Source organism: Colossoma macropomum, unplaced genomic scaffold (genome assembly GCF_904425465.1).
Source record: "Colossoma macropomum unplaced genomic scaffold, Colossoma_macropomum, whole genome shotgun sequence".
NCBI classification, from domain to species: domain Eukaryota; kingdom Metazoa; phylum Chordata; class Actinopteri; order Characiformes; family Serrasalmidae; genus Colossoma; species Colossoma macropomum.
The window spans coordinates 5,484,664-5,503,329 of NW_023494799.1; the positions used below are offsets into that span (position 1 = coordinate 5,484,664).

The 18,666-nt window shown below is 40.6% G+C and overlaps 1 protein-coding gene across 1 annotated transcript in view; it reads left to right on the forward strand.

Moving 5' to 3' along the window:
- The window catches only part of ptprsa (protein tyrosine phosphatase receptor type Sa), a 358,543-nt gene that overhangs the window by 276,306 nt on the left and 63,571 nt on the right, over positions 1 to 18,666 (forward strand). The window contains exons 15-19 of the mRNA XM_036587418.1: positions 663 to 780; positions 10,318 to 10,911; positions 11,993 to 12,087; positions 14,126 to 14,379; positions 16,159 to 16,246. Coding sequence (XP_036443311.1) covers positions 663 to 780; positions 10,318 to 10,911; positions 11,993 to 12,087; positions 14,126 to 14,379; positions 16,159 to 16,246 — 1,149 coding nt within the window. The remainder of the gene's footprint in view (positions 1 to 662; positions 781 to 10,317; positions 10,912 to 11,992; positions 12,088 to 14,125; positions 14,380 to 16,158; positions 16,247 to 18,666) is intronic.

The following is an 18,666-nucleotide window of genomic DNA, read 5'->3' on the forward strand; positions in this document are numbered from 1 at the left end:
TACTGTCAGACTGTAAAACTACACACATTGCAGATTCATACTGGATTAAAATCACTCCACAATTATTACTGTCAGACTGTAAAACTACACACACTGCAGATTCATACTGGATTAAAATCGCTCCACAATTATTACCGTCAGACTGTAAAACTACACACATTGCAGATTCATACTGGATTAAAATCGCTCCACAATTATTACAGTCAGACTGTAAAACTACACACACTGCAGATTCATACTGGATTAAAATCACTCCACAATTATTACCATCAGACTGTAAAACTACACACACTGCAGATTCATACTGGATTAAAATCCATAGTTATTTCAGTCAGACTGTAAAAGCCACACTACAAAATCACTCCTCAGTTATAACTGTCATACTAAACAGACTATGCCCCCTACAGATTCATACTGGATTAAAATCCCTTAACTACTTAGTAGTCACTTAAATTACAGATCCTACCCGGTTTGAATGGACCTCAATATGTAGTTAAGCAGTTATGATAGTGAGGAATTGAAGCAAACACCCTAAAAATGGCCCTTGGAGTTTACGGGTTAAAGAGGGAGTGAAATGAAAGCTTTTTTTTGGAGCAGAAGGTCTTTTTTTTTTCTTACTTAAACCTCAACGCTGACTCTTTCCTTATGTCCACTGACTGCAGGAGATGGTCATTGGGGGCCTGCAGCCAGACACCACCTACTCCATCACCGTGGCAGCCTACACTACCAAGGGAGACGGCGCCCGCAGCAAACCCAAGCTGGTGGTGACCAAGGGAGCAGGTGAGCGTTAATACAGTTATCATTACACACCCTGAGCTTTACACACAGCAAAATGAACCCTGGGGGACTCCCTGATGAAAAAAAGAGAAATGAACAGAATACATTTCATTTTGGAGGAGAACAGAGCAATAAAGGAGTGTGTGCTGGAGGAATTATACATACTGTGTGGTGTGTGGACTGTTCATCACACCTGCAAGGGTTTTGTATTGAAGATGAAATAAGTGCAGAGCGCTTTATTGCAGTTTGTTCTTTTGAAGCTTAGAAGAAGCATACACTAAGTCATGTATTATTATTATTATTAATTATTATTAGTAGTACTATCATTATAGTCTGAAGTCAGGGTACATTCAGTACTGTGCAAGAGTTTGAGACCACCTGTCACTTGATGTCCAGGCAAAAAAGGCCAATGGGTTATTATTTTTTTGTGTCAAGAAAGAAATGACACAGAAGCCTCAACAACTAAATATAATATTTTTTCAGTATTTATTGGATCCACTCTGCTTTTATTCCAGCGTCCATTCTTTTCAGGAGACTCACTTTCAGTCTCTTAAAGAAATCTGCAGACACACCTCCAAAGTTCAGTCTTAGAAGCTGGTTGATCATTTTCTGAAGTAATCAAACACATTCAGTGGTGTTGAAGTCTGGACTCTGGGGTGGTCAGTCCATTGTTCAGCTTCTTTGTTTGATGTGTCCGTCTCCTTTTCTCAGTGAGGTTCTTCTTGACAGCTACACATCCTTTCAGACCCACAGCGCTGAGTCGTCTTCTCACAGTGGAAGGATGGACAGAAACACCTGTGGATGTTTTCAGATCTGAAGCAGCTTGATTTTCTCCTCTCTCTCAAAGATGAAAGGTTTAAGCGCTGTTTATCTGATGGGGCAGTTTTGGTCTTGCATGGTTGTTAGGAGCCCCATTTTCTCTGTAGCTTTTAATCAGTTTTTGAACTCCAGTTTTGGTAACTCTTGTCTTTTTTCACTTGTTTTTTATGTTCTCCTTCCTTATACAAGTTGGTTATCTTACATCTAATCTGCACAGAAATATCTCCTGAAAAATATGTGGTCACTGACATTTGCACAGTACTGTAAAAACCGGTATGGGTTAATAGATGCTAATTCCAAATGCTTTATGTAATTTTGAGTATTCACCGCGCAACGGCACCAACACAGCAAACTGTCCCCGTACGCTGTTCAGTGACTGTGTATACAGTATTTGTATCTCAGAGAAACTGAGCTTTAGAAGGGCTCCAGTGCAAATCTGTTACAATAGCTCAGCTGGCAGGGATAAGCCTTAAATACAAACTGTGAGATTGGACAGGACCATCAGGGAGATGGAGCTGCAGATGGACATCAGTCTCGGAGGCAAAGGTCTGTGTTAAAGGCCTCGGAAAACAAACCATCCCCTCTCTACAGTGTAAAAACACTTCAGGTCTCTTCCAGGTGCTGGAGCCTCTGACAGGTGTCAGGCAGTCTCAGTGGCTTAGGATTCAGTTCCTGCTCTGCACATTTTTTTCTTGTTCTAACACCAACAGCATCTCAGACAGGGCTTGTTAATGAGCTAATTAGTTGAGTCGGGTGTGTTAGAGCAGAAGCAGTTGAAGAGGAAACTGGCAACTTCTTGTTTTTACTATTGTATCAAAAAAAAACTGCACAATGCTGGAGGTGCATGCGAGTGAGTCCTCAGTGATTGGAGGTGAATTGTGCTAAAAGGCTAAAAATGAAACATGTTGCATGTTTCTAGCTGTAAATGTGGGAACTTCCTTTAATTTTGGAAATTAGAAGGATGTATTAATAAAAAATGAAAACTTAACAGCATATTTTCGTTTCTCTACAGCAAATAGGTTTTGGACCATAGAACACTAGCACTACTGCTACTGAGTGCTGATTGGGTGGCATTACTGCTACTCAGTGCTGATTGGTTGGCATTACTGCTACGCAGTGCTGATTGGTTGGCATTACTGCTACTGAGTGCTGATTGGGTGGCATTACTGCTACTCAGTGCTGATTGGTTGGCATTACTGCTACTGAGTGCTGATTGGTTAGCATTACTGCTACTGAATGCTTATTGGTTGGCATTACTACTAATGAGTGCTGATTGGTTGGCATTACTGCTACTGAGTGCTGATTGGTTAGCATTACTGTCACTGAGTGCTGATTGGTTGGCATTACTTCTACTGAATGCTGATTACTGCTACTGAGTGCTGATTGGTTAGCATTACTGCTACTGAGTGCTTATTGGTTGGCATTACTACTAATGAGTGCTGATTGGCTGGCATTACTGCTACTGAGTGCTTATTGGTTGGCATTACTACTAATGAGCGCTGATTGGCTGGCATTACTGCTACTGAGTACTGGCATCAAAACAGATTTTCTACATGTACTTGCAACAAAAGTAGTTTTGTATTAATGAAAACTGTGATTCCAGCCTTTTGAGAAGTAGTGTAGCATTGTGTAACAGTAGCATCAGGAAATGCACCTAATTAATAATTATTGATAATTACTGATACAATTTTTGGCCATATCATCCAGCCCTACCCCTGAGCTGGCTGATCAGCAGTGGTCAGAACAGGTCAGTGCCGCCTTCAGGCTGGAAGCTCTTGAGCTCGCGACGCCTGAGCTGTTTCTGCGGCGACGAGCCTTCGAGCACCGCCGCGAACTGCCTCTAGCGTGACAGGTGTGCGCGCCTATCGCAGGTGTCAGCGTGTGACGGCTCCGCCACAGCTGCCTGTCAGTCTGCGCTCTCATCACACGCACACAAACTCTGACTGATGTGCCTCAGCCAGAAACTCCATCTCTCAAAGAAGAAAGCGTGTCCCCCCCTTCCTCTTTCCTTTTCTCATTTCTGAGACTGTGGCGAAAGGGCTTAAGTGAAATAAATAAATAAATAAATAAATAAAGGGAATAAGAGAGAAAGCAGAAAACGGACTTAGCCCTTCTTAGGTAAAGAGCATCATGGTCTTTCATGTGACAGCGGGGTGAGAGAGCTTGGCCGATGTGGGGGCTCAGATGAAGCACTCTAGGCACTTTCATGCTTCATTTTGGGGACATTGTGCTGTCAGACAACTTAAGCTCGCGCCTCGGCCCATTGATAAGGGCCGACCCCCTTTCAGGCGCTGACGGACCCTCCGTGGCACGCTAAGCGCTGAGTGAAAAGAGGCACTCCTCCTCCTCCTCCTCCTCCTCCTCCTCCCCTCACTTCTGCCTGTGGGAGATAGGCTTCAGACCTCCACATACACATGCTGTTACACATATGCGCTAATACACACTCATACTAATACACATGCGTGCTAACACAACTGGGCTAAAGCCCATACATGCTAATGCACACACATGCTCAGTGCCAGTCGGTAATTGGGTTCTGAGAATTCCCTGTAGGCCAGATATTGTGGGCCAACGTACTGTACAGGGATCGTTCTACCGAATTGGTTAGTCAGAGTTGAAAACACATTTGGGACTTCTAACTGACCTGAACTGACCTTAGACTGACCCTATGCCTTAATTATGTTTATTTTATTAAAACAAATGATTGACCAGTCCATTTTGTCATTAGCAAAACAATAATTATGCCTCCAAAACCTCCAAATAAAAGACGCTAGGCAGTACCTGACCAGCAAACACACCTTTAAACAGTTGTGCACTCATAAAATCATAATATTTTTCATTTAAACTAAAAAAAAACTTCAGTAAATTATAGAATATGTGTTTCGGTAGTGACAATTGAGTTACACACAGACTTTGGGACACATTTACTTTAAAACAATGGGATCTAACTGCTCACCATGTGGCCATGAGGGATGGGGATGCAGCCTTACTTCCTGCTCTACAATGCAGGGGTGTAGCTAAAGTCTAGGCCTTCTGGAAGGTCTAGATCAGGCGTGTCAAACAGGGGACGTTCCGAGCCAAAGTGCAGCGGAGATGAGCGTTTACCCTCTTCTAACGCTCTGAATTCAGTTAATGAAGGCCTTGCTGATTAGCTGATGAGCTAAATTAGGTGTGTTTAATGAGGCAGTGAGCTGAAATCTGCAGTGTTTTGGCCGCCAAAACTGGAGCCTGACACACGTGGTCTAGATACATCACTGAGTCCAAGCGCAAATGGTAGCCTCACCAGTGCACTTTAGTCAAATAAGAAAACAGCTGCTCTTTTTCAGAGCTCTGAAAGACTCACTAAACTGCTACAGTTTAGTGAAATATATATGTTCTTTAGCTTAGCGCTAACACACTACTGAAGGCCCATAAAGATGTTAGCTAGCAGACGGGGTGGAACATTTTAGGCTAAACTGGCTGCCACTGTCCCTGTTATCAAGCTTAGACATTCTAACATTAAACATTTCAGCAGTTAATTTCATGATCTCTCTGTGAATATTGCATAATTAAAAGCATCATTGAAAAATATCTCCTTTAATTGAACAGGGTGGACTTATGTTTGACTGACCCTGTCATGGATGGAAAAAACAGCTTATACATCTTGAATAAAAAGAATATTTACCAGCTGTTAAAGGCTTAAATGATGTCACTTCAAACAATGCATAGATTGTAGTCATTTAGTATCACAAAATCATCACAGAGGTGTTTTTGACCTTTTAACATTTATGGCCTGAACTGAAAGCCTAGCTTTCACTACTGCTCTTAGCTCACCTAATGTCAACACAGTGGTTAGTAAGTCTTGAGTTAGGGGGGTGGGGGGGTGGGGTTAGTCTGGTTCCACTGACTTACATTAAAAGTGAATTATGTTTTTTTTCTTCTCCTGTAAAGTGATTATTTTGGAGATATAATCCGACAGTAGCCATTTACTAGTTCTTTTGGGAGAAAGCGACATCATATATATGTGCTTATGTGTGTGTGTTGGTGTATGTTCTTTGAGTTGTTAGAGACGGGCTACATCAGTAACTTGCAGCCTGAAAACGAGTTCTACTCCAGCTCTGCATAAACTAATGCACACTCATGCTAACACACACGTGTCCCAGTGCTCTGGCTGGGGGTCGATGGCCGGCCAGTAATTCTCCCACCGTTGATCTCAGATTTGTACTAAAATATGGATGAGATTTGCAGATGTGATGTACGTGCTGTATATTTTAAAACAAACAGAAAGCCAGTAAGACGACCGAGGGGGAAGTTCTGTTCTTCTGCTCTGCTTTGATGTGTTTCTGGTCAATTCAGACTTTGCCACATGCAGTAATGTGCGGTGTTTTTAGCAGAGGGTGAGGATCCTTATCAATATAAAGATTAGAGGGCAGCATCGTTGCTTTACAGCACCTTGATCTCACAGCAAATGTCCCAGTATTGATCTTTTTGATGCTGCGTGTTGTCCAGGAGGAGAGACATGGTCATGATTGATTGGAGCTCCATTATTGAGCAGAAAGCCTCCACTGACTGCTATGAGCTCCATCCAGGCCTGTCCACCTTTTTTCATGTAACTCTACATTTATTTAGTTATTTATTTATTGAATTTGAATAGTCAGGCCTATGAAGCCGAGTGAAGGTCAAGGCTTAACGTTTGGACAGAACATACAGGTCTGGGTCGATTTCTAGGATGTGGATTAAGCCCTTATCTTTGCCGGATCATGTAAATGCCTTGTCATGAGATCAGAGCCAGGTGGTCATGCTAATTAAATTTTTGTCCATGTTAAGAAATCACAGTTTTTCAGTTACGTGCTGCTGTTACCACACACAGATTGTCCTGTCTCAGTGGAACAGTCGTAGACAGAGGTTTGGGCCGGTTTGTCAAATTATAGGTTTTATTGAGTTTCTGAGCAAAAGTTAACACATCCTCTACAGAGACACGCTTCTGCACGTTTTAATGCACAATTACGGTTTATTTGCTGAACTTAACATTAACATTGGGGGAAAAACATAAAATGTAGCCTGTGCAAAAGTTATGGCACATTTTATATTTTATGTTTTTTTTTTCCAATATCTTAAAAATAAATAAAAATAATGCACTGAAGTATGCAGAAAAATATTGCCTGTAGATAACAAGTTAATGTATTTTCACTTGGAATTCAACAAAATATGTAATTTGACCAGGATATATATTAAATATCACTGCTGTTGAGAACCTTGTATCTCCAAAATAATAACTTTACCGGAGAAGGAAAAAACTACTTTACTTTGAATGTAAGTCAATGGAACCAGACTTTTTTCCAAGTCATTTTGAGCTGTTTCTTTTAGTCCATTCATCATGAAATTTACACACAATCTAAAGGACAACAGGTATTTTCAAGTTATGTCAAAAACAGAAAAACAACAAAAGACCAAAAGAACAAAAAACATTAGAAGGTCTGAGTTGGGAGTTTGGAGGTGAATGTGTGACAGGGTGGAATTCTTCAGGCTAAACTGGGTGCCACACTTCCTGTTATCAAGCTCAGACCTTCTAATGTTAATTTTTCAGCAGGTAATTACGTGACCTTTCAGTGAATATTCCAGAGATTAAATAAAAAAAAATGTCTTTTCTAATTGTGTGATGAGATGGACTTGTTTTGTTTGACGAACTCTGCCATGGACAGAGAAAAGAACAAATCATGCTTGAATCTTAAATAAAAACAAAAAAAACAGCTTTTATTTTGTAATGTTTCAGATGGAACTGCAGTGGCTGCCTTCACAGTCCTGTAAAAGTGACCACATTCTGAAATACAGTTTATACTTACATTAAATGGCTTTGCTATGTCAATCATGAACTTTGAATAATATACATTTAAAACACACTTACTAGCAGATTTTGACCCAAATGACGTGGCACTCTTTTCATGGAATGACTCTCAATCATCAAAAGAGCATCTGTGATTGGCCAGGATGCTCACAGCTCATAATAAACCATTTTTTGGAGGCTCATATGGCAAAAAAGACATTTTGATAGGTGAAATCTTAAATCTATTCAAAATATCAAAATTTCTCATTTTGTTGCATTTTTTTTTTATTTGTTTGTGTGTCCTATTCTACTGGCAGATCATTTTTCTTTTTGTTTTAAGCATTATTTTGTTAAAAAAAAAAGACACTTTAACTAGATGAAATTACCTAAAACAAGGTAAAACGTCTAGGAATAAGTTGCGTAATCATATATTCCTACAACAATCTCAAAATGGGAAATATTGGATGTTTAGATTAAATTTAAGCTGACTGCACTTGCCAAGATATAATTATTCACAGTACATTTGCTTATTGATATCAGCATTGCAGAGGCCAGCATTGCGATACTGATTAACAAACAATATATTATGCAGCTGTAAGACTTTCCGATTCAGTGGGCTTCCGGTGTTTTCCAGATGCTGCTTTGGTTTGTGGCTGGAATTACAGCAGAGTAGAAAGTGCAGCAATAAGTTAATCACTCGATAGTCTAAGCCCCCAACCTCACCCCCCCCCCAGCTCTCCTCTGGCTCTCTCCTCCTCCTCTGGATATGAGAAGGGCATTAAGGGGGCTGGAAATGAGAGAGAGAGAGAGAGGGAGGAAAGAGGAGAGAGGAAATCAAAGCGTAACCCAATCCTTTCTCAATCAGGGCCTGTGTGTCAACAGCAGCCATTAATGCAGGGCGTGATGGGAAACGTGCCTGAAGCCCCGTAGCGAGGGATTGAGAGAGGTGCGTGTTGGCCGGCACGCTGCGCTGAAGTGGAGTCGCGGTGTGCCGCCGCAATCACGGACACGCCGACCCCCGCTGTCCTCGCTTTGTGGCAGATTGCACTGTGTCCCCCATCACCTTCATCTCCTTCTCTCCCTCCCTCTCTCTCTCTCTCCCTCTCTCTCTCTCTTTTCTGAGGCTCTTCTGTGTTCCTCTTCACTGTTGCTATTACCTTTCTTTGTGGATTAACACCTCCACCCCCCCCCCTTCTGCTCTTCCCTTATTATTTCTATTAACCCTATCAAACCTAATGTGTCCTCAGCGATCCTTTCAGAGACTTCGTCCACTTTAACTGATTAAAATCTGCCCCCAGGATGAGCGTGCATGTCCACATTGGTCACAGTGAAATGGATCAGCAGGTGGAATTGGAGCTTTCTGTGTTCTGCTTCGTTTCCTATCACTGTATAAAAGAGGCTCCATGCTGCCTTTATTGTTAGATTCACTGAGTTTCTCATCACTGTAGAAATGCTTATTATTGATTTGTTTCATCAGAGTAGCAATAAAAGTATGCTGAGGTGCGAAGTAACGTCTTTCTTTACAGTGGTGGTGATAGGAACCAGGGGTCCGACCCAAATATAGCCATTTTATTTTCTATCCCGACCTGTGAACCTTTAGATTTTTATACTTAATGCTTAAATTGGTAAAATAAGAATAAAATACATACAAATAAGTTTTCTGTGGGGGCTTTATGGCCTTGCACCAGTCTGCCTTTACCCCTCTGACATGTTCAAAATACATCTGAGGCCTAAATCTTATTTCTAAACTATTGTAAAACAATGTCTTAGACACCTGGCAGTGTATTCAGAATCATTTTGTGTAATAACTTTCTGCGAGGGAGCCTTATGAAGCATTAACTACTTCAGACGTCTGGTTCCCATCACCACCACTGTGAACAATTCTGACTCTGAGTGCTGCATTACAAATAAGCATTTCACATCAGCCACTCTAAATGACTTTGTTTACATCTGAACCTTTGAATTATGCAGAAATTTTGAAGGAATTCTCCTTCAAAAAGTTTAATTTTTTTTTGGTTGAAAATAAATGTGACAACAGTGCTGGAAATCCCTCTATTAAAGAAGAGCAGAAGCCAGAAATAGCACTAAAGGGTTAATCTAGTTGTAGAATAGGAGAGTAAAGATGATAAAGGAGAAGGTTGTTGCTCCTCCTCTAGAACCTCTCTGACCTCTAAAAAGACTAAACCATTTGTTTTGGTCATGATGTCTCTCGGTGCAATAACAAGATCCTGCTGTGTGAAGTGCTTTCTTTAACAACTGTAGATAGAAACGTAGTAAAGGTTTGTTCTCAGTGCCTCCCGAGTATCACGGCCAAAAGCCCTTAAGCTTCACTGTGTATCACTTTTTTTAACAAAATTATAACCTAATGAGCTCTTATTCTATGAATACTGCACAATAAAAGCCTGTTGTAGAACTCAAACCATCCACACTACTTATTCATATGCAGGGGAAATTATAATTGCTAGGCTGTTCACTTTTATTTTATGATTAGTGACTTTATTATCGCTATCGTTATCATCGTATTACTTACTCCACTGCTGTAGTTACAGTCATATACAAAAAAAACTGAATGCCCACCATCAAATGATATGTTTTGTTGATTTTCTAAGTGAAAATAAGTTAACACTCCCTCTACAGGCAACAATATGGCATTTTTTGCAAATTGTAATGCACAATTTCTGTCTATTCTACTGGACATGTTTCATGTTTTATTTTTTCCAGTATGTTAAATTCAGCAAACAAGCAGTAATTGAGTATTAAAATGTGCAGAAGTGTGTTCTCTGTGGAGGATGTGTTCACTTATTTTCACTAAATCAACAAAGCTTATAAGTTGGCCAGGGGTGCCCAAACTTTTGCATATGACTGTACATGTGAACTTAAACTAATGCATATCCATGTTTATGTGCCTTTATCCACAGTTCCAGGCCCCCCATCTCTGTGGGTCCATCAGGATTCTGAGAACTCTGCAGTGGTCCGCTGGCTGCCCCCTGAGGTCGTACCCCCAGGTCTGGATCTGCTAGGCTACCGTCTCCAGTTTGGCCGCAAGGATGTTCTCCCTCTGGCCACACTGGAGTTCGGGCCCGAAGAGCAGGACTACTCGGTGCCCAGCATGCACCGGGGCGCCTCTTACATCTTCAAACTATCCGCCAAGTCGCGCTCCGGCTTCGGGGAGGAAGCGACGCAGGAGCTGAGCCTGCCGGAGGAGGTTCCCCGAGGCTACCCGCAAATCACCGAAGGGTCCAACGTCACCTGCTGCTCCGTCCACTTCTCCTGGCTGCCCCCTGTGCTGGCCGAACGCAATGGTGCCATTACCGAGTACACTCTGGCCTACCAGGAGGCCGGAACCTCCGGAATTCCGCTTGAACTGCGCCTGCCCGCCTCTGAGAACAGCTACACTCTCAACAGCCTCAAGCCCAACTCCATTTACGACGTGAAAATTCGCGCACACACCAGTGTAGGTCCAGGGCCCTACAGCCCGTCCGTCCAGTATCGGACAGTGGCCCTCATGACAGGTAGGGCTTTGCTTTGCTTGTCTTTCTGGACAAAAACAAAAAAAAATCAACAACATAAACCCCCCTCACCACTGAAATCAGCAATCCAAGCACCTACACAGCGATTAAATTAATACTAACGCGGGGGACACTCACCTCACTATCCCAAAACAAGGTAACGGCAAGTCAGTAAGTTAAAAGTCAGTCAGTTTTTGAAAAGGGAGGAGCACCGAATTCGCAAGGTAAGTGCAAACTTGGTCAGACACGCCTCCTGTAAGCCAGCACACTCACTCATTTAGCCACGCCCCCCTCAGGTATGCCCAGGTAGGAGACGAGAAGGGAGTCACTCGTTGAGTTGAATTAGTCAGTTTTGAATAGGTTTGAGTTCTTTTTTTTGGTTTTTGTTGTTTTTTGTTATTCAATTTGTTTTTGTTTGTTTTTTTTTGAGCAATCCCCCTCCTCCTGCCCCCCCATCTTGTCCTTTACCTACACTGAGATGGTTTGCAGCATGGCATCCAAAGATGCACTGCTAAAAAGACTGTGGGCATGACATGTTTGGATCTGTCCTTATGTTTTATCCTGGCTCAGTTTGGGCAGTGCCTGTCCAGAGGCGGGACATGAAGCAGTAGGTCACAGGGTCAAAGCCTCTGTACATTTACATTTATTCATATATATTTAGTCTTAAACAGAGTGCTTTTAGATTTCCATATGCAGCACAGTTGTGTATTATCCACCATGCTATCCAACCGCTGGGTCCAGCGGGGCTTCGCTGACCGCTCTGGAGCGGCTCTGCCTGTCTGAGCCGGTCAAGTTTTGTACAATCCTGTCCTCCATGGGTCTGTGTCCACCAGTCCAGTCGTGTGCTGTTTTTGTCTTAACCAAAAGCGCCCTTCCCCACCTCCTTCACAGCGGTCACCACACATCACCCACTCCGCAGGACCCCCTCGGGAATAGATTCTTCAAACGCCGACCCTTTCTTCTCCACTCTCTCTCTCTTTCTCTTTTTTGCCCGCTCGCTCTCTCTCTCCACTGTCCCCTGTCATCCTAACTAAAGCATCTGTCTCTTTCCTTTCATTCCCATACCCGTGTGCTGTGCGGCCAGATGTTCCTAAAAACTTCACGGTGAAGTTGGTCACCAAGACGACAGCGCTGCTGACGTGGAAGTTTTATGACAGCCGCTCTCCATATCGCTGCACGGTGAGTGGGGCTGAACCAAACACTCAGAACTCCTTCACCATGTTGGCTCTGATCTTCACTCAGACAGGCATCCAGATTGAGTTTTTCATTTTTTATGTTTACAGTAGGGGAGAGTGAGTCACAACCTAAGCATTCTGTCAAATGATTTTAAAGTATTTAAGGAAGATTTTTATACAAGAAATCTCTGCTACAAATGAAAACGTAAGCTTTGTTTCAAGGTTCTACTGTTTAAGAACAGCTGATATAATGAACGCAGAATGAGTAGAAATACAGCTGACCTCATAGGAGAGGTTTAATGTAGCAGATGGAGGAGCCAGTCACTAAGACGTCTGCTAAATCAAGGCAGAGTACAGTTAATTCAGTGCAATTCTATGTTGTTCTAACCTAAATATGTAAAAATATATCGCTGTTGTTGTAAAAAAAACCTTGTATCTCTAAATTGGTAACTTTACAGGAGAGGGAAAAAACCTACTTTACTTTTAATGAAAGTCAATGGAACCAGACTTTTTTCCAAGTAATTCTGGGCCGTTTCTTTTGGTCCATTCATCATGAAATTTACACACAATGTAAAGAGCAACAGGTACTTTCAAATTATGTCAAAAAGTGAAAAAAGGACAAAATGACAAAAATGGAGATACGTGGTTTTCTTCCGACAGCAGTGATATGCATCAAAATAAATATTGAGGCTGTGTTGCACATGATAAATGTATTTTTGACCACAAGTAGAAAAGCAAATATCATTAATAATATTGAAATATATTTTCTGTACATTAGTGTAGCGTAGCTTGGCTAGCTCTTATTGTGAGTTATGTATGTTCTTAAAATGTTGCTGTATTACAGCCACAAAGAGGGTGATTAAAATAATATATATGTAAATTCAGTGACTCATACTTAAACTTAGTAATCAAAAAACATTAAAAATGCATAAATATCCATTTCACATTTAACCCTATGCCAGTTTAGGCCTTACTCTCCTCTACTGTGCACAGTCTGAGAAAATCTGAAAAATATAATGCCGTTTATCTGGGCAGTGAGAATTTATTAGTTTAAAAAAACACTATTATTAGAATAAATAGGGAAAAAAAACAGTGAAACAGTACATTGTGATTTGATGTTAGCTTAACCATTACCAGCCCTCTCCTCTAGGAAGTCCAGTGTTTACAGTCACTATCCATTACCTAGTTTATTTAATTAAACTAATTAATTAAACTTCAATTAAATCAGGAGCTGTTGATGGAATTGAACAAATCCAACATAAATATTCAAAACTTTAATGAAAGCAAGAAATTCTGGTTATGTTTTACTGTATTTACATTTATTTATTGATTGATTGATTGATTGATTGTACTGGACAAAACACACTTACTGCCCAGATTATTAGTTTATTACTTTTGCCAAAATTGTATGTCACCTTTTACTTGAAAACAGTTGCAGCTAACCAGATGTTTTTGGTCTTAACTTGAACCATAATAATTTGCTTTCAGTATCACTAACACATATGAAAAGGAAATGTACTTGTTTTATGTTTTTAATATATTCCAAAATATAAATAAAAAAATAAATTGTAACATTTTCCTCATGTGTTGTCAGTACATCCCAAAATATAAATAGTAATATATCATGTTTTAATAATTTTATACATAATTTATATTTTTTTGTATTAATATTGTATTAATTTTTTTACATAGAGTTTTATGTGAGAACACAGTGATCTGAGAAAAATGATGGTCAAACCTTCCATTAAAGAAGGAAAATAAATCTGTTTCTATCATTCCAGTCTGCTTCTCAACATTGTCTCCCAACTAACCTGAGGCTTCAATCATCGTATGCCATTTTATATTTGTCCATTATATATTTAGCCATTATGCATTTATCCAGTATACCCTGAATGCGACCTCAGGCTTCAGTCATTTTATGGTAAAATCCATTCTGATATGGAAGCAGCACTTAGACGTCCAATAGCCAATAAACAGGCACATAAATCAGAAGCTCTGCTCTTTCATCTCTGCGTCCTTCCTGCCTCCATTCTGTCCTTCAGATTGACTACAGCCGCCAAAAAGTGGACATAGATGCTAGAATGACCAAAGCTCTGATCACCAACCTGAGACCCAACACCACGTACGAGTTTCACATCGCCTGCCCGGACAGCAGTGACGGGGGTCCCAGGCTTCGAGCGGTGGCCCGGACCGCCCCATCCATCCTGGTCAGCAAACCAGAGTTGGACATGAGGAGAGAACCGGACAACACGGTCACTATCATCTTACCTCCGCTGGAGACCAGGGACATGATCAAGTGAGTGGCCGTCCAGCATTGATGAAGGCTCAGGCTTCACTTAACTGCAGTTCAATGCTTAGCAGTTGCTCTTCGCCAGCGATAGCAACTTTTCCATTTTGCTTTTGTCAGTACAAGATTTTGATTTGAATATGATGAGAAGTTGTTGGTAGAGCCGTCGCAATTAACGTAAGAGCACGGTATTCCGTACAGTTCAGTATTCCGTACACTTGCAACTTTTCCTGTTTGTGTATTAAAAAACACTTTCTTGTTATTAGTCAACAATACATCTGAGACATTGTCATATATCCTCGTTTCCATCAAATCGGTTGGCATCACCATCTAAGCTGGGTTTGGACATCAAATCTGTGTAAATAGTGACCGACCCCCGGCGCGACCCGAAAATGGCAGGTGGGGAAACCCAGGGATGCGAATGTGAATGGAGTGGGGAAAACCTTCATGGCTAGTTAAAATGCATTTTTGCACGTTTAAACATCATATTTAACACTTAAACGAATATCAAACAATGGATCATCACCATGAAACACAGTATGTTTAGTACTGAGTTGTTAATCTAAGTTTACACCGTCAGCTAATTTACCTTAGCAGACTCCTTTCAGCTGCGCAGCTTCACAGCACTGCCTCACTTTACTGGGCTTCTTTCCATGGTAGCCTCATTCACTGCACATAGTATTTATATTAAATCACTTTCATAATCAGTATAATCAGTTAATGTCTTTTGATGCAATTAGATTTCATAACACTTCAAATAAAATGCAGGGAAAACGCTGTATGGAAAACCGCTCCTTCTGTGGAAGCTGGTGTACGGAATACTGACGGCACAAACCGTTGACACAGAAGTTTTTTTCTTATTTCTTTAAAAGCATTGGCCCAAATGTGACCAATCAAAATACATTTTGGTTGCTAGGTAAATTTTGCAGAGTCCAACCAATCATTACACCCTGTATGACTTCGGGTGTTTACACAATAACAGCTGAAAAGTGAAAAGTGCCGAAGTACTGTACGGAATACAGCACTCTTGCGTTATCATACAATCACCTTCTTCACAATTGTTAGCTTTCATCATATGTTTACATGGCAACAGATGTGAATTGGTTCTGTTTTCTTCAGTTGGATTTTGCAAATACATGTAAATAAGAGATCACTTTTACTGAGACACATCAGGGGTCTTATGTAGGGTTATTTGAGCTCAGGCTGTCATCATTTGGGAGATACCCAAATTGACAGCAAGCAAGCTAGGAAGCACAATGACTAATCAGTCAGGTGGCCCACTTGAGGCCTGTACTTTAATAGTTATACAGTGAACACAGAAAGAAAATCAAATTAATCATCGCATGTATTTATATGTCAGTTAACTTTCAGCTCAAATTATATTATTGTGACAGGCCTAGTTGTTGTGTGTGCAGCCCTGTTTTGCTGAATGCTTAACGTTTTGCCTTGTTTTGTTACTTTTTCACATTCAAACAGATAAACATTGGAAGTGCATACTCAAACCTGTCCATTCAGAATGCAAATCAAAAAGAACTTTTAATTCATGACATAATTATGTAGTTAACTATGTAATTATACTCCAAATAGTTATATATTATAGACTGTAAGTGGCAAAATAACACTAGTAGCACTAGACTGGACTAGAAAGGTTAAAGTGACTGAGAGATCTAGAATCTGGGATGTCTGAGGTTTGGGTGTTTAGATTTATAGTATCATTAGATTTATCATGTCTATATTGTTCATTTGCTCTGCATTTTGTTCATCTGTGTGACATTTTTACCCTCGCAGGTCCGTCTATGTGGTGGTGGTTCCGCTGAAGAAAGGCAGAGGGCCCATGAGGCACGCCATGAACCCAGATGAAATAGATCTGGAAGAGGTAAACATGACACTCTCTGAGCACAGACACGACTGGCTTACTGAGGGAGCAGCAACAGCTTAAAGGAAATGAAAACAGAGGCATGGCCACCATTTTGGCCACCCTACACTCTTAAAAAAGGGTTCTTTAGTAAAGAAAATGGTTCTATAATAAACCATGAACACTCAAAGAACCCTTTGCATGATTAAAGGGTTCTTTGCATAGTGAAACGTTCTTCAGATTGATGAAGAATGTGCTGTAGATGGTTCTATACAGAACCTTTTTGAAAAGGGTTCTATATAGCACCAAAACTGTTGTTACAAGCCAAAGAAAGCTTCTCGGTGCTACATAGAACCCTTTAAGAGTGTAGTTATTCAGAGTGAGTCAGCCTTCATCAGTTAAACATCATTAATAAAGCATCAATTATGCTTTATGGTTAAACCCATCATCAGGGTAGTTAGCAGTCAGTTAGGAGAGTCTAATGACTCTGCATTGAATAATTAGCGTATCTTGGTGTGAAAGGCTAATTTGCAGAGCAGACAGGTGAGTAAATGTGTGCTGGTTACTCTGTGAGCTAAATGATGAAGTAGGCTATGCAATGGTAAGATGAGTTAACTATCAAAAATTAGTCAGTTATCATGCTGACTTAATTTCTTTTTACAGTTGAATACATTCATGTGTTGTGGGTTCCTTTATGCAGTGCTTTTAAATCATTAGACTCGTGTGTAACCTGTAGTGTATGCAGCTGTGAGTCATCTATATGAAAAGCTTTTCTTAAAGTTAGCTGTAAAAGTGATGCATTTAACTCCTCATGAATGACTGAAATATGTTAATCATCAGTTTTGTCTTTCTGTTTACGTTCAACAGTAGATTTATTTATTTTATTTATTTATAATTTTTATCCACCCCAGTAAAATCTCTGGGTCTTACCCGGGTCTTACCCATTTTCAGTTCTAGCTGCACCCCTGAATGAAAACTGAAAACAATATTTTTACAATATGTAAAAACTGTACTCATAATCATGAAAGTAGTTCTTTAAAACTGGGCCTCTTTTCTGCTCCAAGTTATTAAACCTCAGAAAAATCTAAACATGGTGGTGCATATTGTGTAGTGAAGTGTTATGATGTCATAACGTCAGCGCTTCTGGATTCGTCTGAAATCTCTTGTGGTCAGCACTAGATTTCCAGCATCTCACACCCACTTTGGATTTGTACATTGAAAGGTATTGAAAAAAGTATCATTCAGGAATGAGTATCCAAGTCTAGATATATTTGTAGCACAGGCCACTTTGAGTGGCTGTTTTCAGGGCTGTTCCTAGCAGAGAGGGGAATTACTCTTCCTCCTCCTCTTCCTCACCCTGAGACTCTGGACACACTTCAGCCACTCGACTTTGCACCATGACCGCCACAAGGGTATCGGCTTCAGAATTATCCTTTCTTCCAATCTTTTTTTCCCCCCAGACCCTTTTTTTTCTCCCCAAGTAGATAACTCATTTCATTTCAGTTTGGGCTCAGGGCCAGCGAGTACCCGCTGACTCCGGACCAGAGGGAGAATTAGTTCAAAACGGTTCAGATATTTTTTGCTGTATAAATGTTCACCGGACGGACACGTCAGATCATTCCATCCCATAGAGACGTCTCACATTCGTCTCTTGCTGCATTTTCATTGCAGAGAGGCAAAATGTTTTTGTTTCGTTGCTCATTCGTTTCATGTAGAGAAAGGCAGCCTTACTGACCGGCCAAAGAGCAGAGCAGGCAATGAAAGCAGTTATGAATTTCTGAACTTTATAAAAAAGAAGAAGGGTGGCAACTAGCTGTAGAGAAAATTTTATACTCAAATGAACACTGAGTGGAAGGTAAATACAGTGGTTGACTCATACAAACATTTGGAAGGAGATAATATTACTAATTTTATTTTTTTTATTTTTGAACGCAGTATTAGGCCTGCTGTCACCTGACCATCATTTGGCCGCAAAACTAGTCTTCAACTCTCACTGTACTCATAATGGTTTACTTGTTCACTCGTTCACTTTTCATTACATAGCATTTGCTATATAGTGAACTTGCTAGAGAATGACCACAAAACGACTTGAAGATTTATCGTTGAGAATTTAGAATCATTTTTTAAATAGATTTTGGACACTGAATATGTATACTTTTACTTCAGACAGCTAAAAAACTAAAGCAGTAAAGTTTGGTGGAGGAGGGATAATTGGCTGCAGCTGTATTTTACGGTTTGGGACACTTAGTTCCAGTGACGGGTGATGTTAATGCTACAGCTTACAAAGACATTTCAGACAGTTATATGCCAGAAGAGTGGAGGCAGTTATAGCCGTAAAGGCAGGGCAAGTCCATATTTTAATGCCCATGGTTTTGGAATGGGATGTCCAACAAACTCATATAGGTATGATGGTCAGATGTCCACATTCTTTTGGCCATGTA